The sequence below is a fragment of the Rosa chinensis genome, chromosome 3 (genome assembly GCF_002994745.2).
Source record: "Rosa chinensis cultivar Old Blush chromosome 3, RchiOBHm-V2, whole genome shotgun sequence".
Lineage (NCBI taxonomy): Eukaryota > Viridiplantae > Streptophyta > Magnoliopsida > Rosales > Rosaceae > Rosa > Rosa chinensis.
Genome location: NC_037090.1, coordinates 13,170,859 through 13,188,785, shown reverse-complemented (window position 1 = coordinate 13,188,785; position 17,927 = coordinate 13,170,859). Strand labels below are relative to the sequence as shown.

At 36.8% G+C, this 17,927-nt stretch overlaps 3 protein-coding genes and 2 non-coding genes across 7 annotated transcripts; 1 reads left to right on the top strand and 4 right to left on the bottom strand.

Moving 5' to 3' along the window:
* Positions 1-5,732: 5,732 nt before the first annotated feature.
* LOC112191364 (60S ribosomal protein L36-2) lies at positions 5,733-7,439 on the bottom strand. The gene is made up of 4 exons (XM_024330687.2): positions 7,319-7,439; positions 7,125-7,229; positions 6,823-7,022; positions 5,733-5,988 (listed from the first exon to the last, which is right to left on the bottom strand). The coding sequence occupies exons 2-4, from the start codon at positions 7,224-7,226 to the stop codon at positions 5,955-5,957; spliced, it is 336 nt and encodes a 111-aa protein (XP_024186455.1). The 5' UTR covers positions 7,227-7,229; positions 7,319-7,439; the 3' UTR covers positions 5,733-5,954.
* Positions 6,224-6,324, bottom strand: LOC112195566. The gene has a single exon (XR_002934624.1). It is a non-coding gene; the product is annotated as a small nucleolar RNA R30/Z108 (small nucleolar RNA).
* Positions 6,432-6,534, bottom strand: LOC112195604. Its single transcript, XR_002934657.1, has one exon. It is a non-coding gene; the product is annotated as a small nucleolar RNA Z107/R87 (small nucleolar RNA).
* Positions 7,440-12,765: 5,326 nt separating the features above from the next.
* LOC112193222 (putative E3 ubiquitin-protein ligase XBAT31) lies at positions 12,766-16,175 on the top strand. The gene is made up of 8 exons (XM_024333294.2): positions 12,766-13,228; positions 13,333-13,392; positions 13,514-13,585; positions 13,682-13,803; positions 13,892-14,032; positions 14,120-14,227; positions 14,779-15,034; positions 15,463-16,175. The coding sequence occupies exons 1-8, from the start codon at positions 13,049-13,051 to the stop codon at positions 15,847-15,849; spliced, it is 1,326 nt and encodes a 441-aa protein (XP_024189062.1). The 5' UTR covers positions 12,766-13,048; the 3' UTR covers positions 15,850-16,175.
* Positions 16,176-16,566: 391 nt separating this feature from the next.
* Positions 16,567-17,927, bottom strand: LOC112191333. 3 transcript variants are annotated; one of them, XM_024330647.2, is made up of 4 exons: positions 17,864-17,927; positions 17,531-17,670; positions 17,299-17,445; positions 16,567-17,159 (listed from the first exon to the last, which is right to left on the bottom strand). In XM_024330647.2, the coding sequence occupies exons 2-4, from the start codon at positions 17,540-17,542 to the stop codon at positions 16,659-16,661; spliced, it is 660 nt and encodes a 219-aa protein (XP_024186415.1). In that variant the 5' UTR covers positions 17,543-17,670; positions 17,864-17,927; the 3' UTR covers positions 16,567-16,658. The 3 variants fall into 3 exon arrangements, with proteins under 3 accessions (XP_024186415.1, XP_040373151.1, XP_024186414.1); XM_040517217.1 differs by having other exon boundaries at positions 17,885-17,910; XM_024330646.2 differs by lacking the exon at positions 17,864-17,927 and having other exon boundaries at positions 17,531-17,846.

Here is a 17,927-nt window from a genome sequence, read left to right as displayed (position 1 = left end):
CTCTTGTCTGATAGATATAGACCTATCGACCGCGTTCTTCACTATTAGATATAGCTTCCACATGATATACATATGTATGTATCACGCCCATTTAGAAATGCATATGTCAGCTTCGACTAAAACTTGAGGCCATTCAATCAGTGTTGTTTTACCCTTCCGGAACCAATACGTACCCTCTATCATTTTAAGTAGATTCACATCCATTTGAGAAATATAACTCTCAATGGAGGAGCTTCTTTTTACAGCGTTCGGGCCAGTTTGGTCTTTAGCATAACATTAGATATCTGGTTATACTCATTACTTCCAAAAGTGCATTGAATCTATGAACTCATCAAGGCAAATTTCAATCTTTTAGCTATGTTAGAGTCGAAAAAAAGTAGATGGATTAGTGAATACTAATTAAGAAATCTGACAATAGATCAACTGAGGAGTTTCTCTTACAACATTAATTAAGGCCTTTTTTTTTTTGGGTGATTGAACAAGAATTTAATTCATAAGCAAAATTATAATTATAAGGGCCAAAATGTGGCCTCGTTAAAACCTTGCACGAGAACTGCAAATAAAAAAGAAGGGCAATGATATAGGGCCTCAATGAGGCCTAAGATTTATGACCTCAAATCCTAGGTGTCATGCCATGTAAGCAAATACTAATTTTATTTTCAATTTCACATAATATATCTTGCCATATTTGCAACACCAACTTTACCCTTTTATATTTCCTTTTAGATGTTAGGGGTGAATCAATTACATTAATGAATTTAATTAGGTGACGAAAAAAAAAACTGCTATTAATTATGTATTAATTTAAGAGATATGTCTACAAATTCTTTAACCAATATTTTTCTTCATTTATTTAAATTCTTTCCTATAATTTTTCTTTCCAAATAGCATAAATATATTGAATTAGGTGTCAAGAAATAGGCAATAAATTTATTGATTAATTTCATCCAAAAAAATAGCATTAATAAATTGAATTTAGAAAATACATATGTCTAAATTAAGAGGTAAGAAAAAAAAATTCATGTTAGTAGCATTCATTAATTATCATCTACAATCTAAATACAAGGAAAATAAACAAACAGAAAATAAAAAACTAAAATATAACGTTTAAACCTTAGCTACATAAAGAGAAAAGAATGAACATGAGAATATATATAATGATATAACTATGTATTTTTCACATTATATTTTCAAAATTTACATAAACGCAACAAAGGTTGAACTCATATACATGTGTTATGCAAATCTATTGATCAAATGTATGTGCAAATCTATTGATTGAATTATATGAAATTTTTTCTATTCTTGACATTGTTATTTAAATCTAAGCATGAGTGTAATGAAAAGAAAAAAAAAAGACAAAATAATTTTTCTTTTTAGAAAAAAAATCAAAATAACTTAGAGTCATTAGATTTTGGAACGCTAAAATGGTATTTTTCTCAAGAATTACATGGCATGATTTGACAAATAAGTGATGTGTGTAAGTGACATGGCATGACACCTAATATTGAGGCCATAAATCTTAGGCCTCATTGAGGCCACAAATCATTTTCTAAAAAAGAATACGACACCCCTAATTAAGACCTATTTGATATCAAGCATAAACTTAATTATGCAATAAACTTATTAGATTAAAGTTATACGTATTGAATGAATAAATAAAACATTCACTTCGATTTTTGTCCAAGTTGAAGGAAGTAATTGGATGAGTTATAAGAAGTTGACATCTAACGATTTTGAATAGATAAGTTTGTTTGTGAATATATCCATCTCCAACCATCCTTCAACTTGCACATGAATAATAAGATAATCTCCATTTTCTTCCTTCAACATTTTTTTTTTTTTTGACAAGATGAAATTTCATTAAACAACCAAACCAACGTACAACGAGGGAAGATTACAACAAAAAAGAAAAGGAAAGAAAAAAATGCAACTAAAGAAACTAAACATTAAACTAATCAGAAGCAGAAACAACATCAAAGATAAGTACATGAGATAAGGGGGAAGGAGGTTGAATATCCAATCAGCCGGACACATTTTTTTACAAGCCAAACAGGAGGATGTGTCCGGTTAATTAGCCTTCCTTCAACTTAATGAGTAATGAGTTATCGTATCAAAAATCTTACTCACCAAATGGCTCCTATATATAGCTCAAAGTTTATTTTCAAATGATATAAGTTAAATGATCGATTTGAAGTCACTTTCCCAACATTTCCCAACTTGGGAGGTATAGCTATACAAATCGTGTTTATAAGAATCACGATTTAGTGCAGTTTAAAGTATAGAAAGGTTTTGAAATAATTATTGTGGCTGGAAAGCTCAAACAACTTGAGGTTTGGGTAGCAAAACGCATGTTTGCTTTCTCATAGAAAATGTTGTTCAACGGATGATCATATTGGTCAGATATATTATAAGCTAATGGACTATTTAATTTTGTGTAGTCTTTTGTAAAGTAGGTTGTCTTATACGTGCCTAACAAAATTAATTTTGGCCTTGAATTAGTGTACGTAGAATGGGAAAGGTTGTCCTTCAATATCATAATTTACATTGCCATTCTTGGCGGTGTGGGGTTAAATATAAAATGATAAGCCATTTATATATGCATGGAATGGATGCTTATGTAAGAGAGCACTCACTCTGTTTATGGATTTGTAACCACAGCAAACAAGGGTTTTCTCTTCGTTCACTCATTTTATATAGAAGTTAAAAGCCTAAAAGCAAAAAGAAAAGAAAATTCTTTTGTTGGTCCAAGCTAGGGGCGCGCGGGGAAAACGCTCTGTCCATGTCACAGAGATGGATCATCTCATAGAAATTAATTGGTGAGTTTTGGTTCTGTGTCTTTTGGCTAAGAGAGGGGGAGTTTTCTATTTACAACCAGAAACCAAATTGGCAATCCATTATTAAACTTATAAGTATGCTCACCGACTGTTTTACATCGAGTTATAAGTTTAATAATGGGTTGCCAGTTTGGTATCTGGTTGTAAATAGAAAACTCCCGGGTGAGCTTCTTACATCGACTTATAAGTTGTAAGGAGTTAATTGCGATTATTTTCTCGAACAAAAAAATAAAATTCTTACCACACTGCTTCTTTGCTCTTTAGATTTTTCTTTGCTAGTTTGTTGTTGTGGTCCTGGGCCTTTTTCAGGCCATGGTTAGTACTTTAGGTCCAATAATTTTGGAGGGAAATGATTTGTCATGGTTTCATTTATCCTGTATTTGGTTGGGGTGATCAATTGTTTTCTTGCAAAGTAAGCACTTTAGAAAGGTACTGAGCAAAGTCATAGAGAATAGGCAGATGATTCATGGTGGCGACTAGAGGGTTTTCAATGTTTCAGTTACGTCGACGAGACGGCAAATGCTGTTAATGTATTTGGATTAGATTCATGATCGATTGAGGCTCAGACAGATTCCTTGGTCTCTCTAGTGGCAATCTCTTTCTATGTGATCTTCATCAGCATCATAGTAACATTGCCAATGTGAATTGAACTTACCAGTCCGAGACAAACCAAGGATTTGGTAAGATCATGACCAAATCCTATGATTTGTGTTCTTACCATAGTCTCTTCCTTATTTTAGTACGAAGACCAAGAAATTATTGGGAGAGATGGATAAACTGGTTGCTCATTGACTCCTTCTCAATACAAAATTCTCGAGGAACTCCAAATTCAGAAATATACCAAGACACCTTTGCCAAACTGGGTTTTGGAATTTTTAATTTTATATTTTGATTACAGCATGCCAATCGTGAGACAATAATTTGGCACGATAAATAATAATAATAATAAATATGAAAGTGAAAAACTTGATTGATGTATAAAAGTGAAATTTGCCCAAAAAATAGTGTTATGGCAAGGAACTTGAGTCAAATCGCGCCGAAGTTTAATCTGGATTCAAAATAAAATATCATTGAAAATTTACGTCTCTAAGGGTAACACAACATATGTGGAAAATGTCTCTGCTATTGAAAATCAATTAAATACCTTGAAAAATAACGATAAAAAATAATAATAATATTAATAAATATGAAAGTGAAAAACTTGATTGATGTATAAAAGTGAAATTTGCCCAAAAAATAATGTGTGATGGTAAGGAACAAGTGTCAAATAGGGCCGAAATTTAACCTGGATTCAAAATAAAATATCATTGAAAACTTATGTCTCTAAGGGTAACACAAGACATGTGGAAAATAACTCTGTTTTTTTTTTTTTTTTTGTCTAAATGTCTCTGTTGTTGAAAATCAATTAAATACCTTGAAAAATAATAATGTGAATTGATAAGTAAGATGTTTTTCGCTTTGATATTCTTTCGCTCAATCTTCATGATTGAAATTGCTTCCACATTTTTTGATATTTTAATGCTTTTCATGATGTATTGATATTTTATTTTACACCAATGCATAAAAATGTCAATACATTGTTAAATTTTCCCAAAAAGCACCATGTAGTATGTACAAAGAGTTTTTGAATCCGGCCAAATTGGAAATGAATCCAAATACAATTTTGTCCAAAAATAAGGTTTCCGAGGTTCATATAAGATATTTTTAATGTATCTCCATCATAAGAATTTCACTTAATAACATGAAAATGAACCCGGGTTATAAAAGTGAACTTTGCAAAAAAAGGGGTGTGCAATAGCAAGGAATTTGAGTCAAATTAGACTAAAGTTTAACCTGTGTTGAAAATGAAATATCATTGAAAAATGACGTGGAGTAATATAAGACATATGGAAGATGTCTTATGTGTTGAAAATCAATTAAAAACCTGAAAAGTAAAAATGTGAATTGATAAATAAGATGCCTTTCACTTTGTGACTCTTGCGCTCAATCCTCATAAACCACAAACTAATTCCATATGTGATATTTTAATGGTTCTCGTGCTTGTGCTATATTAAGGTCTTATTGCACCCACGCATATAAATATCAATCAACATAAAAATTCAATTAAAAAAATAAAATGGTGTGTCGTAACAAGGAGTTTCGGCTCAAAATGGGAGTCAAATCACAATTTTTTTGAGGATGAGGTTTTTGAGGTTCATATAAGGCATTTGAAATGTGTCTCAATTATAGAGATTTCATAGAATAACGTAAAAACAAACCATGAAAATTGCTAAATGAGAAACATTCATGTTCGGTGGGGCTTTAGAAATAATGGTTCCGATAATGTCATAGCATCTTTTAGCACTCCGGCAGAAATAATTACTTGATATAGCAAGTAATTTTGTGTCAAATCGAGCCGAAGTTTAAAGTAGGTTCAAAACAAAATATCATTGAAATTAGTTCATTTATCTTTTGAATTAATAATGTGTTGAAAATAAGTGAATGGAATTTTATGAATGTAAAAATTAGTGCCACGACACTACTTGGACTACTGTTCACTCGATACTCGGGCCGATAGAGTCTAAAAGATAGTCTAATCTTTCTCTACAAACTGAACTTTCTCTACCATCTGGGCCTCCTAACATTTTCGTGAACCTCAATCTATCAGACTTCAAAATTTAGGAGGTCCAACGTTTCTAAGAAGTTGGAGATACATTGTTTGCAGTCTAGTCCAATTTGTGTTCCAATGATGTCAATCCCAATGCATAACCTCCACTCCTCCAGTCTCTACCATCTCTAGTTAGCAGACAAATTTTTCATTATCTAGATGCTCTGTAATTGACCACGGGCATTGCTCTTCACTGGAATGCACTCGTAGTTTCATAAATAAAGCTGTCAACCATAGCCATGAACATATCGACCACCAGAAAATCAATGAACACTTTTAAGAGGGTAATTCAGTGACTGATAGCAGAATAATAAGACTAGAACAAATATCCTCTGCATAAAAAACCAAACGGTCTAAAACAGCAATAAAAATTACATTCCCCTTGCAATGGTCTAACATTACTTCACCAAATATCCACTGCAAGACAACTACAGTTCAAAATTAAAGTCTCCATAAGCTTGACGACTAGCTCACTTCTTTTTGTCGGTGGCGCCACCACCAGACCTGCAAATGAACCAAAAACAAAGAAACCACATTAACATTGTATGTTTCACTGGAGACAAAGTTGCAATGGAAGAAAACTCTTTGCTCTCACATATCACAGAGAACTAAAACAATTGAATGACAAAAAAAAATGACTCTAAACAGGTGCTCCAAAAATGGTCTCATGGCCTATGAATTACCTCTATTGTAAACAACACATGGAAATATCTGAGTAGCCACTTGGGAAAGGGAAGATTGACTCAGTGGTGGCTATTAAGTTTTTAGGTTCGATTTTGCCAACAAATTTCCTCAACTTTATATCAGAAGAGGGAGCTATGTATCCTCATAGCAACTTCCCATTTCCCACACATATTAAGAAAAAATAGCAATACAAAAAGAATTCCATGTTACATTCAACATTAAGAATGAGAGCTTCTCGGTAATAAAAATAAGAGCAAGAGAAAGATGGCTCAGTTCAGCGGGGTTGTCGACACGCAAATTTCTCTAGAAAGAAAAGCCTGCATTCCGGTCTGTTGAGCTTGAAATTATTGAGTCATCACTGCCATTTTCTCTTTCTCCATTCTACTTTTCAGACAAATCTCACAAAGGGATGGCCATGACTAAACTACTAATGCTCAATAAACCTGATCCAAATATTATTAATATTGCTCAGCATTTAACCCATTTTCACATATTTGGCCTAACACAAACAACGTAGGCTAATCCAAATAAAATATGCAATCCTAATCAAACAACTATGGAACCAAACACAAACAACCTATAAATGACTATCGGTAAATATCAACAAAACAAAAACAAATTCTCATCGAGGAATATAAGTGGAAGAATTCTGACCTCATCTTGCGAAGAACATTGGACATCTCCTCTCTCTTCTTCTTGGCCCTCTTGTGGGTACCCAACTTCCTCTTGGCGACCTTAAGAGCACGCTTGTCCTTACCGACCTTCAAGAGCTCAGTGATCCTCTTCTCATATGGAGCAAACCCAGCAACTTCCCTGATCAGGTTCCTCACAAAGTGGACCCTCTTGCTCGTTTTCTACAAAACCCAAAACCCACCATTCATACAAACAGAACCCAGTAAACAAATCACAGATTCATACGAACATTTTACTGTAAAGAGCAGCAAAACTTCACATACCCCTTTTCTGTCAGAAGGGCGAGGAGCCAATTCACGCTTGGTGGTGACGTGTCCCTTGTTCAATCCGACGAAGAGCCCAGTCTTGGGCTGTGCCGGAGCCATTTCCTGCAAAATTATCGATCAATATGAGTTCGCATTGAATACAAGGAACAGAGGAATCCAAGTTGGATGGATGTGAGAGATTCGGAGGTCACCTTTGATTCTGCTGCTAGATCTTCACAGAGGGGCGGCTCCTCAAGAGTGTAAACTGAAACTAAAACCCTAGTGCCTATGCGCTTTATATATACACTGTGTTTGATCCGTACGACGTCGTGTTTAGGTTTTGCATTGCGGGCTGAATCAGTTAGTTTCTTGGGGTTTTCTTTTGTGAGCCCGGAATATGTATGTGGCCCGGTCCGTTACTTCCCTTGATTGTTGTTAATTGGATCTGCTTGAATAGCAGGTCCGTGGTCACAACTCACAAAGTCCATTACTTGTTTGTGGTTACTGCAACTTCGACAAATTGATCTAGGTGTCATCATTCGGCCCTTTGGCCCTAAGTCCGCTGACCCGATCAGGCCCTTGCATTAGGGTGGGCCGGCCCGATCATTTCTCAAATAGAGTAGGGTATGGACCATATAAATGAAACTAGACCCTTTAGAGCCAAGCTCGGCTCTTTAAGCCTGCACAATTAAACACTAATAATTTTCTATTTTTCAAATGACAGCTTCTATTCATCATAAATTGACATTTGGACCTCCTCTTCTAAAATTTACACAAAACTTTCAATATTGCCATTTTTTGTATTCACACAAATTTTTTCCAATACACATATACTAGTAAAAAAAAAAAAATCCATCACTTAAAACCGAGGTCATAGCCATGACTTAACATCATTCACCTGGTAAGCTTGGACACTCTTATTAACCTCTTTCTATTTCTTAATTAATCGTGCATTTGGAAAAAACTACAAGAGAAATATTATCAAAATCAATTTCCCTAAACCTAAAATAGGCTAGCAACAGTCTAGTCAAGCAAAAAAAAAAAATACCACTACAAAGAGAAACCAAGATAACAATTGACGTCACCTCCATGAAGTGAAGCAATTAAGCCAAACCAGAAACAAAAAGAATACGCAATAGTAATTGTTTTCCGATCATTTTTTTCTCAATTCTTCTTCTCTATATTTTTTGTTCTTTCTTCAATTTTGCAATCTTTAATATTCTAATCAAAGTTCCCCAATAATCCTCAGATATGGCTGCAAGAGAATGAGGGAGGGGCAACGAGGGAGAAGAAAATGTGTAGATTTTTTAAAATCTTTTTTATTTTTCATTTTGGTCAGTTTTTTAAACTTCCAAAAATTGCTGAAGGTCTAGATACCATTTTAAAAGGTATGAATAGAACTCTCCTTTTGTTAAAGTAAAAATGACAGTTGGAATTGGTCTACTCATTTCATTTCATAACCCCTTTATACATGGAGAGAATTACAATGGAAATAACAATTATAATGATGACATTAACTACTGATTGGTCCGTAATCCATGTTGATTGATAGTAATTGCTAATTGCTTGATTCCCTCTCCGTCAATCACTTTGACGAAGGCACATAATGTGTTTTTCCTTTAACACCTTTTTAAATATGTTTCTCTTTTTTCTATAACATACAACGTATCTCTTTCTTTGTAATTGATTTCTTAAGCTTTATTTTATTTAATTTTTATTTCCATTGCGAAACAACAATAAAGTTTGAGAGATTTAGAGACATAATTAATTGCATATAACGATCTTAACTAATATTTATAAATGTTATAAGTTTTTTTTTTTAACCAAGTAATTCATTCATCTCAAGCTAGAATGACACGGATACATACGTTCCCTTGCCAAACTCAATGGCAAGTTTAGGACGTGGTATGCTAGCACCACTCATTAGACAACCAGTGCACACTTATTAAAAATGAACCTATAAAACTATGAAAATAAACATAGTACATAGACTCATCCCAAAACATAAAGAAAACAATGGCAATTAGTTGAGACATTAATCCTCCTGAATCCCAAATATGAAATCTCATAGACTTATTACCCATTAGTGTGGTCTGTGGATGAGCCCAAGTCCATAAGACTGCAGACACCCAGAGCTCATTGGACTGCAGCATCCACACCGATTTTGGCCTCCAAATTGAGTTGGGCCACCAACTTGTTTTAATCACCCCACTACAGGCAAGCCCCAAAACAGCTTTGGACACCTAAAGCAACCGATTTGATTTGGGCCACATAAATGATTTGGGCACCCAATTGAAGTTGGGCTTCGCAACTGATATGTGCACCCCGTACTTGGGCACCATTTCTCCATCAATCACGACCACAACCACCACTGCTATCGCCGCTTGCAGCCCCTCAACTTGCACAGTGACCACCTCCTATGTTTCTGCAGCCATCGCCACCGCATCAAACTGCACCTGACCCACAATACCAGCACTGATCCAGATTCGACAACCCCTCGAAACCACCATCTCAGCAACTCGGAGTCGACCGCCCCTCGTTGCCTTGCTTCTAGCACAGAGAAATTGCTTCTGCCATGGCTGAAACAACCCATCAGATCTGGACATCCCATGCAATTCCAGCCTGTCATCCTTTAGCCTCGCTCGACTTGGTCGGAGCCAACCCAATGAAACCTGTCCTGCAAACTGGCGTCTGAAGGCTTCAAAGCCCCAACACCGGATGCCAGATCTCCTTCGATAATCCCCATGAGAAGGTCCGGGTTTATGGTCGAGAGATCCATTCTAATAACAAGGTTGCTTTGGTTTGGTGTTCGCCGAAATCAAACTGTGTTGCAGGGCTAAAGAGAAGCCACAAAGTGTGGAGAGGAAGGCTCCACTTAGGGGCAAGGCTGGAGTCGGCCGCCATTGGATAACCCCGAAACCGGGGCGACTAGGATTTAGGACTGCCATACAGATTGATATCTTCATTATAAATGTTATAAGTTAATTCCAATATATATGTATGTATGTCTGTGTGTGTATGTGTATTAAATATGATCAACAAAAATAATGAGTATTGTATTAAATATATAATCATTGAGCCACATTTTGAGAAAGAAAAAAATAATGCATTTCTTTTTGTTAAACAAAATAAGGTCATTTTCAGCCCATTTCGGTCCTATTTGGCCTATTCGGAAGGCTTGCCCGACCCAACCCTTTCAGTCCTAGCGACTTGGGCCTTTCAGGCAGGTAACTGTTAGCACATTTAAGCCTCGGCCCGACCCTAGCCCAGCCCATGATGACCCCTAATCTAAAGGCCCTAGCACTGTTCATAAAGGAGTAAAAATACTGTGTTGCCCTTTGTTCTTTCGTAATTTACAATTTGTCATTCCTGAGTCCCGACTGTGATCATCGTTCACCAGAAAAGATGGTTTTGCCCATAGTTTTTGACTGAAATTATAATCCTGCCACATACTTTTAGTTTTTTTTTTTTTCAAAAAAAATATTTAAAGGGAGAACAATTATGTTTTGTATTTGTAAATTTCTACAAATCATGAAAAAAAAATATCTTTTATTGTATCTCATTTATTGATAATCTATTATTAACAATAAAACAAATCATATTCTAAATAGCGCCGATGTTTTTTAGATTGCGAGTATTCATCTATTACATATGAAACTTTGAAGAAAAAAATAAAAATAACCCACAGTATCTGGCTGGGGCCGGCCCTACCCTAAATAAAATAAAGCTTAAGAAATCAATTACAAATAAAGAAATAAGTATGTCATAGAAAAAAGAGATACATATTTAAAAAATAGAAAAAATAGAAAATTATTATGGCTTAATTAGGCGAGCTTAAAGGGTCTGGCCGAGCTTGGCTCCAAAGGGCTCAAACGGCCAGGCCGACATGCCCTAATGAAAGGGCCAGTAGGGCCGAAGGGCTTAAGGCCAAATGACCAAATTATGACCCCGACTTTTGATATATGTATAATTTAATGAAAGTGGAAAGATAAAACACCCCTAATCTTTGGGTTTGTTTGTCTTTTTCTGTTTCCTCGCGATCATGATCATCATTCTGATGTATAAAAGGAACGTTAGAGTAAATTTTGGATAACCACCTCACATATCAAACTATTCACACATCATATGTATACTCTTTAGGTAACTGCATGTATTCAAGTTTAATATAAGAACTCTTTGTATTTGAAAAATATATACGCGCTAACTACTTCTAAAACTGCAGATACCATATACGTATGTCTAATTTGCGGGTGGCTCTACATGACTTCATTTAATTTTAGACCTCTCACACTTTATTGAATACAACTCCACGTGTAGTTTTTTTTTTTTAAACCTCTCCTATTAGCACATGAGGGCAACATTTTTCATCGCAACGTCATTGTCAAGCTCAATAATTCCAACATCACCGACGTCAACAACAATGGTTTGCAAAAGAATGGCGTTTATGGCTCGATCATCGTCAACTTCTGAATTTTCTATCAATCAACACACGTATGGTGATCAAAATCATACAACAAAGGCTGTTGATTTGTTCATCACACAGAGACAAGAGTGCAAGTATTAGCACAGCCAGCCGTACAAGGCAAGCTAGCTCTACTTCGATTAAGAAGATGGAGTAAATATCAAATCTTAATTCCCTCGGATCATGACACCACTCAAGTTCCAATAAACTCATTCTCCTTTCTTCTTCAGGAAGAATGACTCGGGTTGTATTAAAAGTCTTAAGGTACCTTTCAAGCTTTCGGCTAAAATTATTTTACCCTTACAGAAAATGCAGAAGCTTTCGGCTAAAAACAGAAGCCTCCAATTAAGGACCAATTTGGTTAAAGCATGGATTTGCGCATGATAAAAAAATTTCAAAACTTTTCCCTTCCTCCTTGATTGTTAATTTCTTGTTGGCCGGCTTATCAATTCAGAGCTGTAGATAATTGACCAAAATACCTAAAAGAATAGCCTAGAAACTGGGTATAATAGCGAGTTGGCAACCGGAATGGAAACAACACGTACGAAGAGGTCAAAAGGAAGAAAAAGCATTTGTCCATCCAAGGGAAAAACAAAAGCAAAACACAGAACTTGATCATCATTCAACTCTCCTTCATAAACAGCAAATACACTTTCATATCACTTATATAATATAGTTATTTGAATCGTGAAAACAATAGTGTTCAAATGAATCATTCATTTGAATCGGTTGTGATTGAAAAATTCGCATATATGTATTATCTTAATCATTAAAAAACATCGCTATAAACTTACAACAACTCCTTTATTTTTGTGGGGATTTGAAAAATCATAAGTCCCTTTTTTTAATATATTCACACATTCTCATTTTTCAATATCTCAAAGTATGTAACTGCTAAAATTCTGTATTTTTAATACCTATCTATGGCTGCTTTGAGCTTTCAGTTTTTCTACGGATTGACCAAGTTCAATTGCAGTCGTTTTTATACACCAAACTTGCTTCTCCAAAACGCAAGGTGACCAAACAAAATATTAAAAAAAAAAATACACAACTGGACCAAGCTTAAATAATTCCAGAAAATACGAATGATTCAGTAAACGCGTTGTAATTGTAAAACCCATGTGTGAAATAAAGACTTTTTACGACCAAAATATATAAAATAAAAATTAAGAGGGGGATGATAAAGACATATGAAATCTAAAATCTCCGGGAACAAATATCTGACAGCTGCGGCCCCAAGTCTTGTCACTCAAAGCCGAGCAAGGACGCGCGGTCAGCTGCCCGAAATCTCGGCGGTCAGGGTCCAAGCCCCGAGAGAAGCAGCGCCCATTCCTACTACTAGTACTACTCCTACTACTTTTTGGATTGCGCAATTCCCATCGCATCATCACCTCCCACCAATAGAGTGGCAGCAACAATCGCCACTGGAGGGTGGCGCGTGAGGGACACTCGAGGCAGCCTTTCCGGGGCGAGACGGGAAATGGGTCAGGGGCTGAGTTGCGGAGAGCCTCGGGAGATTGGTCTGTTTGGGGCCGTGGAAAATGGGGACTTGGAGGGGGTTCAGGATATGGTGGAAGCTGACCCCAGTGTTTTGGACCAGAGAAAAGGCCGTGGCAAGCTTTCTGCTATGCATGTAGCTGCTGCTGGTGGTCAGATCGAGGTGGGTTTTGTTTGGTTTTGGTGGTTGGCGTTGAAAGATTCGATCTTTTTTTTGATGACCTGATCGAGTTTTGTTTTTTTGTGGTTGGTTTTGGTGGTGAGTAGGTTCTTTCCATGCTTTTGGATCGGTCTGTTAGTCCGGATGTAGTGAATCGCCATAAGCAGGTGAATGTGTGATCTTGTTTAGATGATAAGACTGGTTTGTTTGGATGGTTTTTGATTGGATTTGGATAGTCTATATTGTATCTGATGGATTGGAACTGTTTTTGGTGTGTGATCGGTTCAGACTCCGCTGATGTTGGCTGCAATGCATGGGAATATCGCATGCGTTAGAAAGCTAATCCAAGCCGGAGCAAATGTATGTTCTGTTTTCTTTGTGTGAGTTACGGTAGTTTTCTTTGGTGTAGTTTTTACTTGAATTACTGATCATGGGTTTTATGTGTGCGATTATTAGATATTGATGTTCGATTCCTTAAATGGAAGAACTTGCCTGCATTATGCTGCATATTATGGCCATTCAGACTGCCTCCAAGCCTTTTTATCCGCCGCACAATCCACCACTGTTGCAAATTCTTGGTTGGTTTTGCTTCTCTCTCTCTCTTTTTTTCCTTCTCTTTCTGAAGATTGGTGTTGGTGTTTAATTTACATACTGTGGCACTGGCAGGGGATTTGCAAGATTTGTGAATATTAGAGATGGAGGTGGAGCAACCCCATTGCACTTGGCTGCCCGTCAAAAACGGGCCGAGTGTGTGCATGTTCTTTTGGATAGCGGGGCTCTTGTTTGTGCTTCAACTGGTGGATACAGGTGATTAGAGTTGCTTTTTTTTCTACTAATGTTGTGGATAATTGGTGATAGTTTGGCAAGAGATTGATGGATCTACCATATCTGCAGCTACCCTGGAAGCACACCACTTCATTTAGCAGCTCGTGCTGGTTCTTTAGATTGCGTCAGAGAGTTGCTTGCTTGGGGAGCGGATCGGCTTCAATTAGACTCATCAGGGTAACCTTCTTTAATTAGATGGTTGAATATTTGCTTCTACATTAATTTATTGGATCTTGCCATGTTTGAAATACTATGAGATCCATATAAGTCAATACGATTATTTTCAATGGATCGTTGCGCTTGGAGGAGGCAATACATCAATACATTCCTATCTAGGAACGGCTCATTTTTTTTATTTTTTATTTTTTTTCTTAATGCGTTAGTGCAGTCAGCTAGTTGCTTGCCTGTTTTATATGGCATGTTAGAAAGAACTTGATGTTGGATTTGATATATGGGATGTAAACCTCCTGGAAAAGCCTTTTTCACACTTGATTTTCTACATCGAAAGTTACCTGAGCCAATGTATGTATGCAGTCATCCATACATAGTATGACTTTGAGGATATGGAGTTTACTCATTTAAATTTTGATTTTTGATCCCATCTTGTAGATCTATATCCGTTAAACCCATACAAGTAACATCCTTCAATTATTAAAGATCTGCTTTAGATAAGGGCGACTGGATTTTATAGATATGTTGTATAACATTACAAGAAATGATCTCTGCAGGAGAATCCCATACCTGGTTGCTCTGAAGCACAAGCACAGAGCATGTGCCGCGATACTGAACCCTTCATCAGCAGAGCCTCTTGTCTGGCCATCACCTTTGAAGTTTATCAGCGAACTTAATCCAGAGGCTAAAGCTTTGTTGGAGAAGGCTTTAATGGAATCAAACATGGAGAGGGAGAAAGCTATCTTGAAGGAGATAGTCTCCATTCCATCTCCTTTGCATTCAGATGTAGAGGGTGATGATAATGCCTCTGAGGTGAATGTGCCTTCTCTTTCTGCTTACTGTATTATTTTTGCTGCTTGAGGGCATAGTTTCCATAATTTGGTTCATAGAAGGAATTAAAAACCTTTACTGGCAATACTCTTGTTGGTTTTGGAGTTATTGACATAACTTGAGGAATGCAAGTATATGTCACTGAAAAGAATTTTTGAATGAGCAAACATTTCCATTTTATAACCTGTCATCTGGTAGTGCACTAGAAAAGTCTTAAAAGAATTAATCCATTACATTTGTTTGTCTTGCCAGAAAGGGCATATGTAGATAAACATTTGTTCGCCACTCGGTTGTAATGACCTTATGCGCTTTGCACAGTTAGAATCAACCATCTTCAAGTAAAATATACTAGAGCCAAATCTTTTTGGAATGCATGTACCTTTCTTATTAACCGGTGAAATGTCGAACAGGCTACCGATGTGGATCTATGCTGCATATGCTTTGACCAGTTATGCACAATTGAGGTTGGACCATGTGGTCATCAAATGTGTGCACATTGCACCCTCGCCCTCTGCTGCCACAAGAAGCCCAACCCCTCATCTCTATCTTGCCCTACAGTCCCTGTTTGCCCCTTTTGTCGGACCAGCATCACCCAACTAGTTGTTGCCAATATCAAGGCCAACAATGATGTGGAGGTGGAAATGAGTCCCTCAAAACCAAGGAAATCAAGAAAATCTAATGTCAGTGAAGGCAGCAGCAGCTTCAAGGGCCTGTCGCCTTTGGGCTCATTTGGAAGATTGGGTGGTCGCAATTCAGGAAGGGTATCTGCTGAATGCAATGAAGACATCAAGCCTTGACAAGTGCAGTTGTGGATTTGTCCTCTCTCTGAACCAGTTTGATAGTCCAGCAGATGGAGCTAGCTATCTTGAATTTGCTTGAGGAGCGAGACCATCACCGGTATGAGCATCCTACTCACCTTTTGGAGGTCTTAAATGCTATGAGCATATGAGAATATATATGTCCTTCGGCACACCGAGTCTGCAGTTTTTTGCTTTCTTGAGTCTTGTCTAGTCTGCTTTTCTTTACATTAAAGAAGCAGCAAAACTTCATGGGTTTGTTACCCAATTATAAATATAATTCCATATCATATAAATAAAGTTTCATTTTATCTTCCACCTCAAAAGAGTTCTTTTTTCGAATGACCCTCAAGGGGTTATTATGTTATGTTCATTCTAGTTCTGCTTTGCCTCATTGACTTAACCTGAAATTTATAATGCCGTCCTCTTATACTATTGCCTATTGGTTCCGAAATGAATAAATTATGTGAAATATGTTTAAGCTGCAATTTTTTGTATCTAAGATCACGTGAAGGTGTGGAACTGACACAATTAGCACTAAATGGAATTGAGCAGCATTTACTAATCAAGAATCGTTTGGTAGACACATCCTTAATCAGAGAGCTTGGTCAGAGTTTAATAGTATAATGTACCTCAAAAGACTATTAACCGACATGAACTCAATGGCAAAGTTCTATAACATATATTAGATCCTCAAAGAACTAGAAGTCTTCCCTTTAAAGTTTAAACATTATGTCAGATGAATTTCAATACATGAAATGAGAAATCCAGTACTAATGAGGAAAAAAAAAAAATCCATTGAGCGGTCTTCATTTAATGAGTTGTCCACACATACATGAAACCAGCAATGGGGTTCTGAATCCGTTTCCATATTCTACTAACTCTCTATTGTTAGATCTTGTTCCACCATTATCTGCACTTTCTGAAGCACTTGAAGCCTGAGCAGCTGCAACTACACCATCCACAAATAGGCTGTTGGCGTCTGAAATCGCCACAGCAGGTGAGAAATCGTCAGGTCCATATTCGATTGGTCTTGGACTGTGATTTCTTCTGTTAATGTTGGTACTTCCTCTTCTTTCCACCTCAAGAAAGTGACCTAGAGAAGGAGTATTACTCGTATCCACAGCTTCAGGGGTCAGCTTAAAGCAGAGTGAAAACAACCAATGCTTGTATTTGCAACTCTTCTTGTTTTTCGAGGCTTCTATTGTCCTTCTTCCCATGCTGGATCTTCGAGAGAGGTCGAAAATGCTAGATACTCCAATGAGGCTCCCTAGTGTGATGCCATTGTCATGGAATGAAGACCCAGTTGACTGATACCAGTTACATGAACGAATCAACAAAACCATACCAACAACACAAATTCTTTGTTCGACTCACAATGAAGTCCGTAGTGACAATGCTCATAAACAAATCCAAGGCAAAAGTAACAACATGTATCAAGATGCTGACCTCTGTATCAAGATCTGAAGAAGCAGTAAAAGTAGGAGAGCCAGTGACCAAAGTACTAAACGAAGCCGAACCGGCAGAGAAATCTCGGCTTCTCATCAACCCAACCCTTGCATTAAGCGGTCGCAATCCCAAAGGCCACCCTTCATCCTGTACTCAAAAACCAGTTACAAGGGTTTGCTTACTTTGTACCAATTCAACCAAAGCAAAGTAATGAATGACACACTAGCATTACCTGATTAGCCATAACTTTCTTTCCTCCTAGTCTTTATCTGGGAAAATGAGGCAGACTGAACAATGTACTATATCGAAACTCCGGCGCGATCACTTCACAGAAAGAACCCGCATTTCCACCGACATGACTCTATTTTGTACCTGCAGAATATAAAGAGATGGAGCGAGTAAGAAAAGATAGAAGGAGAGAGTATGAAAAGATTGAGATACTCTATAAACAAGAAAAAGAGTGGAACTTCTAAAGAAATTTGGCCAACGGCATTGGCCACTTTAAGCACAAAAGATTCACATAAACACAGATTGTGATAGAGATGGAGTGAGATTGACGTCTAACCGTTTAGTGTTTAAAGCATACACTGGTTTTGGAGACAGAGAAGATGAAGAGTGATGACCCTCAA